This window comes from Symphalangus syndactylus, chromosome 17 (genome assembly GCF_028878055.3).
Source record: "Symphalangus syndactylus isolate Jambi chromosome 17, NHGRI_mSymSyn1-v2.1_pri, whole genome shotgun sequence".
NCBI classification, from domain to species: Eukaryota; Metazoa; Chordata; class Mammalia; order Primates; family Hylobatidae; genus Symphalangus; species Symphalangus syndactylus.
Genome location: NC_072439.2, coordinates 39,656,332 through 39,674,377, shown reverse-complemented (window position 1 = coordinate 39,674,377; position 18,046 = coordinate 39,656,332). Strand labels below are relative to the sequence as shown.

Below are 18,046 nucleotides of genomic sequence, written 5' to 3'. Positions count from 1 at the left end.
GTGGTATTTGGTTTTACACCTTGGTTCTCTGTTCTGTTCCTTGATCTATGTGCCTACATTTTACCAATACCATAATGCTTTAGTAACTATAGCCTTGTAGTGTAATTTGAGGTCGGGTGATGTGATGCCTCCAGATTTGTTCTTTTTGCTTAGTGTTTATTTAACTATGTGAGCTCTTTCTTTGGTTCCATATGATTTTTAGGATAGTGTTTACTCGTTCTGTCAAGAATGATGCTGGTATTGATGGGAATTGCATTTGAGTCTGTAGAATGCTTTGGGCAGTATGGTCATTTCACAATATTGATTCTTTCCATCCATGAGCATGGGATGTGTTTCCATTTGTTTGTGTCATCTATGATTTCTTTCAGCAGTGTTTTGTAGTTTTTCTTGTAGAGATCTTTTACTTCCTTGCTGAAGTATATTCCTAGGTATTTTCTTTTCTTTCTTTTTTGCAGCTGTTGTAAAAGGGACTGAGTTCTTGATTTGATTCTCAGCTTGTCATTGTTGGTGTACAGCAGTGCTACTGAGTTGTGTACATTGATTTTGTAACCTGAGACTTTACTGAATTCGTTTATCAGATCTAGGAGCTTTTTAGATGAGTTTTTAGGGATTTCTAGATATACGATCATATCACTGACAAACAGCAACAGGTTGACATCCTGTCTTCCAATTTAGCTGCACTTTATTTCTTTCTCTTGTCTGATTGCGCTGGGTAGGACTTCCAATACTGTGTTGAATAGAAGTGGTGAAAGTGGGCATTATTGTCTTGATCCATTTCTCAGGGGGAATGCTTTCAACTTTTCTCCATTCAGTATGCTTTTGACTGTGGGTTTGTCATATATGGCTTTTATTACTTTGAGGTAAGTCCTTTGCATGCTTATTTTGTTGAGGGATTTTTATCATAAAGCGATGCTGGATTTCATTAAATACGTTTTCTGAATCTATTGAGATGATCATATGTTTTTCTAAATTCTGTTTATGTGATGTATCACATTTATTGACTTGCGTATGTTAAACTATCCCTGCATCAATTTAGGGGCCTAATTATCATAACCTTTCCACTGTCGGGTTATGCTCATGTTGAATCTGAATTGACAAGAAAAGCTTGACGTCATCAAAAGGGTGAAAAATTATAATGTAAGATATCATTAACAACAATTATATTGATTCTCTAGCTAGCTCTGGTTAATCCAAATACTTAGTTGAGTTTTCTTGAATTTATTTTGTCCTCTACATTAATTTTATAAAACATTTCTCTTAGACCAGATGCAAGGGAGCACGGGGATAGGGAAAGAGTGTGAAACAGGCAACTGTTGTGAACTGTTTAGCAATTTTGCTGAGAGTCAAACATTGCAATTAAACTCACAGAATAACTTATTGAATTGCAATTTAAAATTTTATCTCTTCTTGTGTCTTCTCACAAAAAAAAATGGAATCGAAAATTATAAAGATGTTAAGTTGGTTTTTTACTCATGAATCCAATTAGAAATTATGCAGAGTTAAGAAAAGACACATTTAAATACTAAAATTGTTTTCATAGCCTTTTAATATCTTTTCCTTCAAAGGAACTTATTTTTAGGCCTGGTTCCTAGTATTCAATATTATACACTTCCATTAGTTTAGTTATTATTGATGTAGATATTTACATGAAAATACCAGCTTGATTGTTTGTGAAACCAGGTTGTTAGTTTCTTTTCATTCATTGTCTCAGTCCCTAAAATACTGTATTTAGCTGCAGTAGACAGATTTATGGATTCAGGTTCACAGTGAGCAGATGAGACAGATGCATTCTAAATCAACCCAAATCCAATTTTTATTCAAATATTCTCTGAAATACAAACCTAATCTTTAGATCTTTTTTTTTTTTTTTTATAAGCAGTGCCGTGTTTTTTCTGGAGTATGAGATACATTCTATGATTTGAAATAGTGAAAAGTTTTATTTTCTAGACAGGAGAATAATATTCATAAAGGAGCTTTGTTATAATGTAATAAACACTGATGGTCTCTTCTGGATTATTGCCTTGGTGTCATTATTTTTAATCACACTCTGTACTTTTATCCCTGTAGTTATTTTATTTCTCTTTACTTATTAAAAATAATTTTAGATATTAAAATTTGAATACAATTGTCTGCCTAAAATATTTATTTAGTAATCTCTAACCTTTGGCATTGAATACTTCAGTTATCATTAATAAGGACAATGTCAGATTCATTTCAAATTACATACTGTTATGAAATCTAAGATAATTTATTAGGTAGCATGATAGTTATTTCAATTATTATTATTTGTGAACTGGGTTTATTCACTTTTACAGACTTGTAGAATATATACTTCCATATTCCCAGCAGCTCCCACTGTAAGTGTCTGAAGACAGAATCATAAATTTCAATTTGGTTCTTCTGCCTTTTAGTCCTCTATGTCTCTCAAGGAACAAACATCTATAAAGTTTTCCACATCTCTTTGATTGGCAGATGAAGGGGGAAAACAGATCAAAAATTTTGTTGCACACTGAGTCCCTGCTAAGGCACTAGAATTTCATGTCAACATGAAATCCTGGTCTATGCTTTTACCAGAAAATTGAGTGTGTTAGAAACTTGAAGGTCTACAGACTGTCATTTTTATCCTTTGAAGAAAGCCCAAACTCTCATCCAGCCAGTCCAGGTGAGCTTATACTAATTTCCCTGGATGTCATTTTAATTGTTTATTTGTATGATTTGTTTGTTCAAAGAGACGTAATTTTAAAATATTTTTATAGGTCTGAACACAGAGTGGCCATTGAATAAACACGGACTAATTAGACGGCCATTTGGAGCATGATTTTCTACCCTTTTTTTCTCCCAAATTTCTTAACAAAATTAAAACATAATGAACAAATAGAACTTTAAATACAGAGTGTGACAAACTGGAATACAAACCCTCACATCTGTCTCTCTGATTTTATCAATTTGCGATCTTACTCTCTCCACGAGTCATACAGCAATCATCAGATAAAACAGATGGACCAGGCTTTCTGGAATAAGAAGACATGCTTTTGTATTGCCTCTACCAGAATTTGTCTCAGCTGAACTCTATATCTTCATTGTAGTTACTTGGAGGAAAGGCAAAATCAAGATTAGAAGCACAAACAGCTTGTTTTCTTCGTATCTTAAGAGAAAGGGAGTATGAGAGAAGGTAATAGGAGAGACAGTAAGTGGACAGTAACTTCCTTATTGAATAAGAAATTCAATAAGGAATAAATGTTTGTGAAAAAGTCAGCCCAATTGCAAAGAAGTGGTTGCTGATAATTGAGGCATTGTATAGTACTGGCAAAGAATTTGGGTTCTGGCATTAATTGTACAGTTCAAATACTAGATCTGCCTCTTGCTAGCATAACCGGTTTTCATTTCTGTGAAACAGGAATATGAATAGCAATGCCTATTTCATAGAGTGGCTGTGAGGGTTAACTAAATTTCGTATAGTTAACCCTCAATAAATGCTAGCTATTATTTTTCTGAAAAATCTCAAAGTTCTAATATGTTGAAGCTCATCATATTGTTGTCATCATATTGTTGTAGTAATTGCCCTAGTTATAAGAGATATGAAGAAAAAGGTATGTATTCAAATTTACAAAGCCCATGAAAATCACTTTCTTGTAGTTCATTTCTATTTGAGGATAACCCCAGGATACTTCTTTCAGTCCAGACAGTCCTGTTCGCTCCAACCCAAACTTAACCCTAAATCTAAAACTTGTTTGAAAAAATTTTTAAAAGAGCTATCTACCTATCATAAGCTAATCTTAAAGGCTAAAGTGGGCTTCTTGATACTACTTATTTTAGAGGCTAGATGAATATCAGTAAGTTCCTTTATCAACAGGCCCCATACAGATTATTTTTTTTACTTAAAAATACTTGAACAATTGAAATGACTCTGTAAAACATTTAACTTAGTTTTACAAAATTGGTGGCAGGCTGGGCATGGTGATTCACACCTGTAATCCCAGCACTTTGAGAGGTTGAGGCAGATGGATCTTTTGAGCCCAGGAGTGTGAGACCAGCCTGGACAATATGATGTGCCCGCATCTCCGTAAAAACTAAAAAATATAATAGTTTGATGTGGTGGCACATGTGTGTTCTCCCAGCTACTCAGTGGGCTAAGGTGCAGGGGCAGGGATTGTTCAACCCAAGAGGTTGAGGCTGCTGTGAGCCATGATGATGCCACTGCACTCCAGCCTGGCAACAGAGCGAGTCCTCTTCTGGAAAAAAAAAAAAAAAAAAAAAGTCATCATTGCATTGGATATGTTGCTTCAGGAAGCACATCTGGCCATAACATGCAACAATATAAAGTTTTTTTTTTTCCTTAGTCCAATTTCTTTTTTTTTTTCTTTTTTTTTTTCTTTTTTTTGAGACGGAGTCTCGCTCTGTTGCCCAGGCTGGAGTGCAGTGGCGCAGTCTCGGCTCACTGCAAGCTCCGCCTCCTGGGTTCACGCCATTCTCCTGCCTCAGCCTCTCCGAGTAGCTGGGACTACAGGCGCCCGCCACCACGCCCGGCTAATTTTTTTTTGTATTTTTAGTAGAGACGGGGTTTCACCGTGGCCTCGATCTCCTGACCTCGTGATCCACCCACCTCGGCCTCCCAAAGTGCTGGGATTACAAGCGTGAGCCACCGCGCCCGGCCAGTCCAATTTCTTATTCGAAAACGGAATATACATGTCTAGGATTTTTTATAATGCTTTTTGTTGTGGCACCCAAGTACTTTCATTCATCAAATCAGTGGAAAGCTAAACCCTGTGGTGCTGAGTAGGGATAAATCTAATAAAAACAAAGCCATTCTGCCTTCTATAAATATTTTCAGATGGAACATTATCATATCGAAACTGAAAAGTTTGTTTAGAAAGCAAACTTTTAGGAATATTAAGACTGTCATAAACATTTACTTGGTTAAGGTTTGATTCTCATTTTTGTACATTTAAAATGTATACTTGGGCCAGGCGCAGTGGGTCACACCTGTAATCCCAGCACTTTGGGAGGCCGAGGCGGGCGGATCACCTGAGGTCAGGAGTGCGAGACCAGCCTGGCCAACATGGTGAAACCCCGAGTCTACTAAAAATACAACAATTAGCTGGGCGTGGTGGCTCATGCCTGTAATCCCAGCTACTCAGGAGGCTGAGGCAGGAGAATCGCTTGATCCCGGGAGGCGGAGATTGCAGTGAGCCGAGATCGCGCCACTACACTCCAGCCTGGGCAACAAGAGCAAAACTCCATCTGGAAAAAGAAAAAATAAAAAAAGAAGTACACTTAGAAAGCTTAGCGATATCTAGTTACATACTTTATGATTGTGATTTCATTGCCAGTTTATGTTATGCTGCAGATAAATTTTTTCAGAGCCCTCCATTTCAAAGTCAAAGGAAACTCTTCAGGTATGCCTCATCATCAGGACTAGCACTAATCTTGCCAAATATTGACACTCTATTGGTATTGGGCAATTTCATAGTTATGTTGCTTGGTTACAGTGTGCACTTTTAGCCACACACAGTGAAAACTGAAAGTTTTCACTTATTTTAGAGTGATGCAACAGCAATGAATTTTTGCAAAACTATTATTAATACTAGGAAAACAACTTTAAATATTTTCCTCCTGATGATGTACTAATAATTTTCTCTTGAAACGTTTAACTTTTCTTTGAAACTTAGAAACTTTTGTAGGAACAAAATTTTATCATCTATTTCTGTGAAATTATTCCATTGTAGACAACACACTTTACTATTTCTAAAATAGTTTCACAGTGGTGGACAATTAAAAGGTTGGGGGCTGGGAGCAGGAGAAACAGGAATACATAAAAACAGTAGCTTACCAAGGGCAGGAGTAGAGTGGGAAGGAATTTATCACGGACATTGCTTAGAATTGCTAGTGTATGGTGATATTAAAATGTAGGTTGCATATGCATAAGATATATTACTATATTTAAGTTCTGTACAGACAGTGTACCCCTTTACTGCCTGTACTAGTTAGAGCTTCATTGCCCCACCCTTGATACATCACTAACCCACATTATGGGAAGGACTAGTGGAAAATAAATTTATGTTACTATAAAGAAAGAACTCTCTTCTGACCCAACAGAGGAGAGTATTAGTATGAACCAGGATAAAATGGCATGGGTTGCTCACGAAATTTGTCCTACAGCCTGTAGAGTATTTGCTATGTGCAATTACTTGAGAGTTTTATTTCTAACATTTACAAGTCTCCTTCAAAGTGGTTGTTACCTATCTGTCATATGAGAAAACTGGGACCCAGAGATTTGATAGTTTTGCAAGGAGTCACAACTAGCTAGCTAGTGGTGATTCTGGGATTCAAACTCCAGTCTATATGACTCAAGAGTTCACTGTCTTCCTACTAGGCAGGCATTACCTCTCTGGCACCTACCTCATTTTAAATGGGATTTTGATGGATAGTACTTACATTTTCGGTTTGGGGTTGGTTTTTTTTGTTAGCTTATTTTGATTATGTCACATATATTTTCTAACTATTGGTTGGAAAAAAGGTTGGCAATTTTGCATACCTTTTTGATAAGGTGTTCTTGAATTGCATGAAGATAAGCTAGCCTCCTTATGAGGTTGTATTTTGGAGTAGTATTATTGTGTGAAAAAATATAGAAATCAATCTTCAAAGTCTAGAGAAATTAGAAAGCTTTGTTGATTTGTAAAAACTGAATTCAGTAAGGATGAAGAATAAAGAGTTGAGGGATCATATCTCTTGTCTCTAGTTTTTTTTTTATTGTTACTTTTGACATTTCACTGATCCCCAGGAATCCAGAGTGTGTGAAAGAAAGAAAGGATAGAAAATAAGGCAAAAGTCAAAGTTTACAATTACTTCATGCAGTAGAATTTTGTTTGAGGCAGTACCTAGATAACACCTAATAAAGTTAGATTATAAATTCATGGCTCAGTTTTGGGTTGGGCAGGTTGGTACCTTATTAGTGGGTGTGAAGGAAAGGAAATCTGACATGGGAGGGTCAGATTCTGAGCAATAACCTGAACCTCTGGTAGACCCAGAAATTTGATAAGCATTATACAATCCAGTATTCAAAGAAGTATGCTAAACTCAGGTTCTGAAAAACTAGTATCAATAATCATGATAATAATGAGTCATCTACTTAATGGGCCTTCTAAAGGACAGGTCCTTTTATGGTCCTCACAGCAACAATCCAGGGAAGGTTTTATAATTATTTACAAGTGAGCTGCAGAAGGTTAGTTTTTTCAAGATCACGTGAATCATGAGTGAAAGTATTTATATCTGAATTTGCATTTGTGCATCTCAAATCCTGCCCTCATTCTAGCAGATCTTACTTGGCAAGGTTAATTCGCTGAGTAGTTCATGTGCATGGAATGCCAGAATTTTGAAGATGCAGCAAAGTTTGGAATCAGGCATCTGTCTGCATTGTCATTTAGGTAGTTGAACCACTTTTAAGAAAAGCAAAAGGATAAGACAGAAAAGGGCTCAGGGTTTAGCCCATGGTAAGAGAAGGTCAAGAAGGGTTAGGTTGGATGACAATGTTTGAGGCAAGTGCACCAGGGCTTTGGGGCATGTTCCAGAACCGAAGTGTGAACTAGAATACATATTGGTAAATCAAGGCAGAAGCATAGTCCTGGTACCAACATAGAAAGAATGACAGGAATATTATTGTTAAGTGGGCATCCCAACTACATTTTTGGGTTCTAGATACCAACAGCTAGTGGATATGAATCTGTTTGTCAAGATTAATTTAAAAAGGAGTGGGAGAAATCCATTGTATAATTTACAAAGTTCAGTTTGTGCAACTGAACTGGATTTGAAATTGGAAAGAGAGGAAAACAAGCCTTCTGCACATCCCTATCACAGTTTTGTTAGTTCTCTGTAATTAATTCAAAATAACAGCTGTAGAAAACACATGTAAGATGGTATTACTCTCTGTATGTGTATATGTGTGTCTAGCTTTCTTTGATACTCACATATATACTTGTTTCCTGTGGATCTTTGCTGTGCTAGTAAATTACTCTCATCTTGACATCTGATTTCTGTGTCATTCACAGCTTTTGGAAAGATGGTAAAATAGGGACATTTTCCAAGTGCATATTTTAGTAGTACTAGGACATATGTATTAGGAAATCTCCTGAGATGTTAGTACTAATTCATGCAATTTGGCAGGCATAACTTTTTATATTCTAAAATATAATGCTGCTAACTGGATTTTATGAAATCCTTCTGTCTTTTCTGCTTCTAAAACATAAAATGACAGCTAAAGTAACACTTTCTAAACAAAATGTTTCGAGGATTTAAATGTGATTGTTTTATGAATATTCTGTCAGGAGTAATCTTGTATAAATTTGGATTTTTTTTTTATTTTGACACGATTGATTTTTTTTTCCTCTAACATTAGGCTTCAAGCAATATTAGAGAATGAAAAAGGGTAATGACGTTACTGATTGAAATGTTGTTTGGTTTACTTTTATAACAAATTGTCTATTAAAGTCTTCAAGAAACCTGTTTTATAGCTTGAGGTTATAGTATTGCTAGGAACTTTCTTTAAATTTTTTATCAGTTAATATTTTCTAAATACATAGAATATGACACTTGATTTAGTAAGTATGTATTATAATATGAATGGAAACTCTTAGGAATCATGGTATTGAACAAACTGATATTCACAGTAAATGTGCAGGTGAATTTTAGGTTATGCTGTTGATTTTGAATTCAATGATAAAATGCTGTGCTATCTTTGTCATTGAACAATATAAAGCTGGAGTTTTGCTCTGTGAGTTCAAGAATGGTGTTTTATTTGCTCCTGTTTCTCTTCATCCTCTAGCACAGTGCTTGGCAATTGGAAGGTGCTCCATAAATCGTTGTTGAACCGTGGTTTTTTAAGTAGAAAAATCTCAGTGGTATGATAGTAGGCTAACTGACCATCGGTACCATGAGCTGCTTTATTTAGTAAGCCGTAATATTTTCCTTCTGAGCTGAATGCTGCTGCTGATTCAAAGTAATAAAGGCGAGAGATTCTTCCTGACATGCAGAATGAGATAAAGAATTAATTAAATCTTGTCATCAATCAATCATCAAATATGCTTCAGGATTCTGCTTTACTCATTGAGTGTCTCTGTTGCACCATAATTACCAAATGGTCTTATTTGTCATTTAGTGCTAAATGAATGCATCCACCTTTTATACCTAGGCTTAGAGTGTCCTGGGTTCAACAGTGCTCATTGGTCCTGCCTTTCGTTCTTCTTCCTTCCTTCCTTCTTACCTTGCTTCCCTCCTCTCTCTTTTTCTTATCTTGTCTTCTTTTCTACCGTTCATTGTTTTATTATACATAGTCTACATGGTTTTATAATTTAGTTTAGCTATTGATAGTTTTAGTAAGTTAGTTTAATTCTAGATATCTGCTCCTTTTTATTTTCATTTTTTGACAGACAGAGTCTCACTCTGTCGCACAAGCTGGAGTGCAGTAGTGCAAGTATAGCTCACCGCAGCCTCAAATTCATAGGCTGAAGAGATCATCACACCTCAGCCTCCTAAGTGGCTGGGACTATAAGTGTACACCACCCCACCTGGTTTTTTAAAGTTTTTATACAGACTGGGTCTCAGTATGTTGCCCAGGCTTGTCTGGAACTCCTGGCTTCAAGTGATCCTCCCACCTCAGCCTCTCAAATGCTGGGCTTACAGGTGGGATCCACTGTGCCTGTCCTCTGCTCTCTCCTTCTTTTTAACTCTTATGTATGGTTCTTTAGTGAATAGCCATAACTTTCCTTTGTAGCTTTGGTAGGCACAACTTTGTCTTTGAGAGGACCTTTGCATCTATGACTACTGAGGTCTTGTATCTGCAACCAATGCTTCTAGGAAGCTGACGGTTATGCTACACATCCTGGGCTACCCTGGAGAACAAGTTAGAAACAGTCATAAACAAACGTATCCATTTGCCCAGTAAATACGGTGAGGTTTCCATACGTGGAAAGCATTGTGCAGACACTGTTGCAAGAGAGAGCTGAATCAAGACAGGAATGTGTCTACTACAGTGTACAGAGATTGAACCAAAGACTGGACTTCTAAATTGGTCTTTATAATCTGCTAAAACATATATTCTTAAAGCTCAAAGTTATTTTTTATTCCTAATGAGGTGTTATTTGAATAAAATAACATAAAAAGAATATATACAGATTATTTTGTTATTTATATACTTGATGACATATTTGATAGAAGGCAAAATTTTCCCGAGCATGAGATTATATCCAGATTTTTTTTATCATTAAGAATATTTACTGCCTATATCTGATAGAAGAATCCCATTTCTCATGAGAAAATCAATGGATAAAACTCAGCGTTTCTTCAAAACCAAAACTTCCTTTATCAAAACCTGTAGAACACAGGTTTCAGCAAACTTCGTAAAATATACAGATCAAATTTGGGTTTGTTATTGATTTTCAGGAGGATTAAACTCTTTTATATTAAAAGCTCATTTGGTCACACACAAAAAAAGAACATCTGTGTAGTTTTTTTTCTAGGATTGCAGCATAATATTAATAATATAATCCATATCCTTTATTGTGTGCCTATTATAGCCAGAAAGTTTGCAAATATTTAATTGGAGAAACAGATTAGTTGAATGTGAATTCAAATTCCAATGCTGTTGTTTATTACTGGTGTGGAAATTATTATTAAGTTTCGTTAGCATAGATTTCCTTCTCTGTAAAAAGAGGGTGATAGTATCTTCTCTTTAAAATTATTTTGTGGTTAACTGGTACAAGCCATGTAATGTCACATTATATGTAATGTGTGATATATATAATGTGAATATCTTATGATATATATGTATATATATTATGTGTGTAAAATAAAATGTATATGCAATATCTCATGTTGTTTCCTTTCAGTTCTCATTTCTTTTCTATCCACCAGGTACCTGCCCTCCAAGAGTTTTGAAATTTGGCTGAGATCACCAACTGGGTTGCTGGGACTCAAACCCAGTTCATTTAAATTCAAAATCCACACCCTTTCTAATCTACCCTACTGCCATGTATCACAGTCATTTCTCTCCCTACCACAGCATGACGAAGCAGTGTGCTGGTGGTGATTGTTCTTTTCAATCCCTCAAAGGGGCTTTTATCTGAAAATGTTCTCCCAGAAGTCTTACTCTATTCTTTTTCTAAAAGTTTGTACTCACTTAGGTTCATGCTGGTTAGTGTTATGGTCCAAATTAGCCTATATTCTTAGCCTATAAACCTGATTTCTACGCTGAGAAAAAAAATACCATATAACTATTAATATAAAGGGAATCTATACTAGTTTTTGTTAAATGTAAGCAAGAAAGGTTGTTGTTTCCGTAGGAAAAAAAAAATTGTGATTTTGATTCAATCCCTGCATTGTATTTAGGTCTTTCCAGGCTGAATATTTGGAGAAAGAAGGAAATATCACAATAGTTTTTACTAAGAGAACTACAAGGGATCCTATGCTGTAATAGCAGAATCAGATTGCTTTATTTAAATCCCATCATTATTTATCCAATAGTTCCAAAATTGGAAGTGTTAAATCAATTGTGCTGTCTGTCAAAAGTAATTTGTTGCTAAAAAACAGTCAAAGTACTCATGTTTTCAGATGATTTACTTTTTAATTAAAAATTATTTTGTAGACTAGATGTGATTCCAGGTTATTACGGTATTTATAGCATTGTCATGTATTTGTGTTTTCATATTTTCTCTGGTAAGAAAGAGATGGAATTACATATAGAGTCATAGGTATACTCAAAAAAGTGAATTTCTTATGTGAATGCCACTGCCTCATTAGTTTCCATCAGAAAAAAAAAACTAAACTAATTCTCTAAAATAACTTTGGGTAACAACCATGTGCTGAAATTTAAATATATATATATATATATATTTGTATATATTTGTATATATACACACACACACACATACACACATACATACACACACACACACAGATGGTCCTCAGCTTACAATAATTCAACAAGATTTTTCTTTACCATAGTGCAAAATCAATACACATTCAGTAGAAAGAAAAGCAGCATGATACTCTCTCCTGATGCTGGACAGTGGCCACAGCTCCCAATCAGCCACAGGATCACTGGGTAAACAACTGATGCTCCACAGTGTACTGTGTTGCCAGATTATTTTGCCCAACTATAGGCTAATGGAAGTGTTCAGAGCACAATAAAATAGGCTAGAGTAAGCTATGACTTTCCTTAGGTTAGGTATTTAAATGCATTTTTGACTTACAATGTTTTCAACTTACAGTTGATTTATCAGGATGTAACCCCACTGCAAGTTGAGGAGCATTTTGTAACATATTTTATCAATCAGTATATATCTGTATTTATCTATATCTGTAAATACACACATACACACACGCACACATACACACAAACACAGAGAGAAATGCTGTAAGCGATGGGAGACTAGTGTCTGAAATACTTCATTTCTGAAGAAAACAAAAGAAAATCCTGTGTGTTTCTTTTTTCAACCTTTATTTTAGATTCAAGAGTTACATGTGCATGTTTGTTACCTGGGTATATTGTGTGATGCTGAGGTTAAGGTTACAAATGACCCCGTCACCCAGGTACTGAGCACAGTACCCAACAGTTCATTTTTCAGCCCTCAAGCCACCCTTCTTCCCTCTCTCCTCTAGTACTCCCCAGTGTCTGTTGTTGCCATGTTTATGTCCATGAGTACCCAATGTTTAGCTTACACTTATAACGAAGAATATGTGGTGTTTGCTTTCTGTCCCTGCATTAATTTGCCTAGGGTGTTGGCCTCCAGCTATATCCAAGTTGCTGCAAAGGGCATGACTTTATTCTTTTTTGGCTTTTTCCATGGTGTGTATGTACCACATTTTCTATATCTAATCTACTGCTGATGAGCACCTAGGTTGGCTCCATGTCTTTGCTATTCTGAATAATGCTGCAATGAACATGGAGTGCATGTTTCTTTTTGGTAAAATGATTTGTTTTCTTTTGGGTGTATATCCAGTAATGGGATTGCTGAGTCCAGTGGTAGTTCTAAGTTCTTTGGGAAAACTCCAAACTGCTTTCCACAGTGGCCGGAACTAGTTTACATTCTTACCAACAATGTATAAGTATTCCCTTTTTTCCACAGCCTGGCCAGCCTCTGTTGTTTTTGGACGCTATAGTAATAGCCATTGTGACTAACGTGAGATGTTATTTCATTGTGCTTGTGATTTGCATTTCTCTGATGATTACTGGTGTGGAGCATTTTTTCATGTATGTTGGCAAGTTTAGAAGTGTCTGTTCATGTATTTTGCCCATTTTTTAATTGGGTTTTTTGCTTGTTGGTTTAAGTTGCTTGCAGATTCTGGATATTAGACTCTTGTCAGGTGCATAGTTTTGAGTATTTTCTCCCATTCTCTAGGTTTTCTGTTCACTCTATTGATAGTTTCTTTTGCTGTGCAGATGCTCTTTAGATTAATTAGGTCCTGCTTGTCAATTTTGTTTTTGTTGTGATTACTTTTGAGGACTTGGTCATAAATTATTTCCCAAGGCCAATATCCAGAATGATGTTTTCAAGGTTTTCTTCTAGCATAATTATAGTTTGAGGTCGCATACTTAAATCTTTAATCCTTCTTGATTTAATAATTTTTGTATATGGTGAAAGGCAGGGGTCAAGTTTCATTCTTCTGCATGTGGCCAGCCAGCTATTCTAGCACCATTTATGAAATAGATGCTATTCAATAAAATGCTATTCAGTAAATTTCCCCATTGCTTATTTTAGTCAACTTTGTCCAAGATCAGATATCTGTAAGTGTGCGGCTTTATTTCGGGGCTCTCTATTCTGTTGCATTGGTCTGTGTGTCTGTTTTTGTACCAGTGCTATGCTGTTTTGGTTAGTCTTATACTAAAAAGTCAGGCAATGTGATGCCTCTGGCTTTGTTCTTTTTGCTTAAGATTGCTTTAACTCTTCAGGCTCTTTCTGGGTTCCCTATGAACTTTAGAATAGTTTTTTTCCAATTCAGTGAAAAATAGTGTTAGTAGTTTGATAGGAATAGCTTTGAATTTTTAGATTGTTTTGGGCAGTGTGGCCATTGTAATGATTTTGATTCTTCCAATTCATGAGCATGGAATGTTTTTTCTTTTGTATGTTCTATGATTTCTTTTGGCAGTGTTTTATGGTTCTCCTGGTAGAGATCTTTCACCACCTTGGTTATATTTATTCTAGATATTTTGTGTGTGTGTGTGTCACTCTTGTGAATGAGATTGCATTCTTCATTTGGCCCTCAGCTTGAACATTATTGGTATATAAACATGCTACTGATTTTTGTACATGATTTTGTATCCTGAAACTTTGCAGAATTTATCAGTTCCAGGAGCCTTTTAGTGTAGCGTTTAGGATTTTCTAGGTATAGAATCCTGTGGTGCGTGAAGAGAGATAGTTTGACTTATTTTCCCATTTTGATGCCTTTTCTTTCTTTCTCTTGCCTGGTTGGCCAGCTCTTCCAATACTCTGTGGAATAGGAGTGGTGAGCATCCTTGACTTGTTCCAGCTCTCAAGAGCAAGGTTTCCAGTTTTTGCCCATTCAGTATGATGTTGGCTGTGAATTTGTCATAGATGGCCCTTATTATTTCGCAGAGCGTTCCTTCAATGCCTAGCTTCTTGAGGGTTTTATCAGGAAGGGATGCTGGAGAAAAGCCTGTGTTTGGGGGATTGTCAAAAAGAATTAGTTTAAGGAATGACATTATTAGAGATGATTTTAGCAATGCAACACTTTAAAGGACATGCTAATTTCACGATGACTACAGAACAATTTTGAAAACATAAATTAATAATAAATGATGGCATTGAGGCTGGAAAATAATTATTTGCAGTTTGACTACTTTGTTATGAGTCACTTCCTTACTCCAAAATAGGAGATACTTTTATTCCTGAGACTTTAGTTTTCATTTTATGTGACTATAAATATATGTAACTATAAATATATTTTTGCCAAGTTCTTACCATGTAAACCTGCCTAACTGATGCTACCCAATATGTACTATAATATATTGCTCTGAATTAACGTTTGAGAAAATCAGTGACATTAAAAAATATAACCCAAATGGAAAAGAAACTCCTTTTATCAGGTTATTTCATTATTAATGAGTCTTGTTTACTTCTATTCCAGGACACAAATCAATTTCACAGTGGCTATTGATTTTACAGCATCAAACGGTGAGTGTTTTGATTATCCTCTGATAAAAATCATCAGCAATTACATGAAAAATAAATTTATATTTTCATGTGTTAATTTATTTATATATTTACATACTTCTGAAGTTTTCCATATAAAATTTACATAATTTTTTCTTTCTCTTTAATGTTGTGAAATAGTTATACAAAAGACTAGAAATAATATAACAAAAATGCTAATAGTCTCATTCAGATTTATTATATATTGAAATATTGTCATTGTTTTACATGTGTTTAAAAGAATACAAATTTTAGATGTACTGAAGCCTATTGTATCTCTGACCCATTCTCCCACCCTCTGTTCTTTTCCATCTATAGCTATAATTCTGAAGTGTATCAAGTTATAATCCTCATTTTTATAGTACCTTTGTATGTATGAATTTATATAAATGTAATTCAACAGTATCTGTCCTTTATAAAGTTGGTTCACTTTTACTCAATTACTAATTTTTAATAATTACTTATGTTAACACATTAATATCTAATTCACTTAGAGGGACTGATATATAACAGCCCATGTATGGATATTCATAATTTATGTATTAAACCTTTTAAGAAAAAAAGATAGTGGGCTTTTATTTTGAAGCAACTTTATTTCACACAGAACAATCATTTGAAATTAGTTGTTATGTATCATCAGAATGTGAACTTCATTGTGTAACTTTTACCAGAAGTTGCCACTAGTTTATATTTGTCTATTTTTTCTTTCAAATGGCTTATTATGTCTATGGATCCCACCTTATATTCTTTTTATTTCATTTTTATTTCACAATCATTCACGTTTTACAAAACAATAGAAATTTTAGGGAAGAAAGTACCTTAGAGGTCACTTAATTGAACCAAGTGAGGACACTCAGATCCAGGAAATATTTTTACTAATAAACACACTTGGCTTGTTAGTTCTAGAGTTAGAACTACAGATAAGACCAGACTCTAATTCAGCTTTCACTGCCTGTCACGTTCATTCTGCAACATTATGGCTTCCAATTAATCATTTCTACTCGTGTTTTATTCAGCATAATACAGAACATAGAAATAATACCTAAGGCCAGGCATGGTGGCTCATGCCTGTAGTACCAGCACTTTGGGAGGCTGAGGTGGGCAGATCATCTGAGGTCAGTAGTTTGAGACCAGCGTGGCCAGCATGATGAAACCCCATCTCTACTAAAAATGCAAAAATTAGCCAAACGTGGTGGCACACACCTGTAGTCCCAGCTACTCAGGATGCTGAGGCAGGAGAATCACTTGAACCCAAGAGGCAGAGGTTGCAGTGAGCCAAGATTGTGCCACTGTACTCCGAACTGGGTGACAGTGAGACTCCATCTCAAAAACAAAACAAAATAAACAAAGAAACAAAAAGAAACAATACCTAAAATCCAACTGCTTTAAAATACTAGGTTGTGTTCACTGATGAATACTAGCACAACAACTAAGATAAGCAAGAATTTATTAAATAAAAAGACAAACATTTTTGATTTGAGAAGAAACATTGACTTGAGAAGAAACGGATAATCAGAGTAGGCCTATAACAAGCAAAATGACTAAATTAGTAGTTTTTAAAAGACTATGCACAAAGTTAATCTGAACCCAGGGCCAGGTAGCTTCACTGGTAAATTCTAACAACTATCTGAAGAGGAATTAATACCAATTCTTCACAAATTCTTCCGAAATGTGAAAGAAGTTTACTTCCCAGCTCATTTTGTGAGGTTAATATTATCTTGATACCAAGAGAATTACACACCCTAACAAAGTAAGATTTGTCCTTGCAATGAGAGGATTTTTAATACTGAAAAATCAAATAACATAACCTACCTGTATTAGTCTTCTTTCATGCTGCTAATAAAGACATTCCCAAGACTGGGTAATTTATAAAGGAAAGAGGTTTAATTCACTCGCAGTTCTACATGGCTAGGGAGGCCTCACAATCATGACAGAAGGCGAATGAGGAGCAAAGTTATGTCTTACATGGTGGCAGGCAAGAGAGCATTTGCAAGGGAACTCCCCTTTATAAAACCATCAGATCTTATGAGACTTATTCACCATCCTGAGAACAGTATGGGAAAGACCCACCTCCATGATTCAATTACCTCTCACCCGGCCTCTCCCATGGCACATGGGAATTATGGGAGCTACAATTCAACACGAAATTTGGGTGGAGACACAGCCAAACCATTATCAACACCCTATCGATAGAAGAAAACACAGAAACCACATGATCATCTCAACTGATGCAGAAAAAGCATTTTACAAAGTCCGGTGCACTTTCATGTTGAAAACACTCCACAAACTAGAAATAGAAGGGGACTTCCTGGCCGGGCTCAGTGGCTCACGCCTGTAATCCTAGCAGTTTGGGAGGCCGAGGCGGGTGGATTGCTTGAGCTCGGGAGTTTGAGACCAGCCTGGGCAACATGGTGAAACCCCGTCTCTACTAAAATACAAAAAATTAGCTGGGCGTTTAATCCCAGCTACTAGGGAGGCTGAGACAGGAGAATCACTTGAACCTGGGAGGCGGAGGTTGCAGTGAGCCGAGATCATGCCGTTGCACTCCAGCTTGGGTGACAGAGCAAGACTCCATCTCAAAAAAAAAAAAAAAAGAAGGGGACTTCCTAACCTGATGAGGGAATCTATGTAAAGTCCACAAATAACATGATACTTAGTGGTGAAAAGCTTGACATTTTCGTCCTGAGATGAAAAACAAGACAAAAATGTATGCTTCCACCTCTTCTATCCAACATTATACTGGAGGTTGTAGCCAAGACCATTAGGCAAGAAAACTAAATACAAAATATCTGGATAAGAAGGGGAGAAATAAAAGTATCCTTATTGCAGATGGCATGATCTTG

At 35.8% G+C, this 18,046-nt stretch overlaps 1 protein-coding gene across 4 annotated transcripts in view; it reads left to right on the top strand.

Moving 5' to 3' along the window:
• The window catches only part of CPNE8 (copine 8), a 265,785-nt gene that overhangs the window by 198,842 nt on the left and 48,897 nt on the right, over positions 1–18,046 (top strand). For all 4 annotated transcript variants that reach the window (XR_008651963.2, XM_063620134.1, XM_063620133.1 and 1 more), the window contains one exon: positions 15,139–15,185. Coding sequence is in view for 3 of the 4 variants with exons in the window: in XM_063620134.1 (XP_063476204.1) it covers positions 15,139–15,185 (47 nt within the window). In the remaining variant the exon portion in view is untranslated. The remainder of the gene's footprint in view (positions 1–15,138; positions 15,186–18,046) is intronic.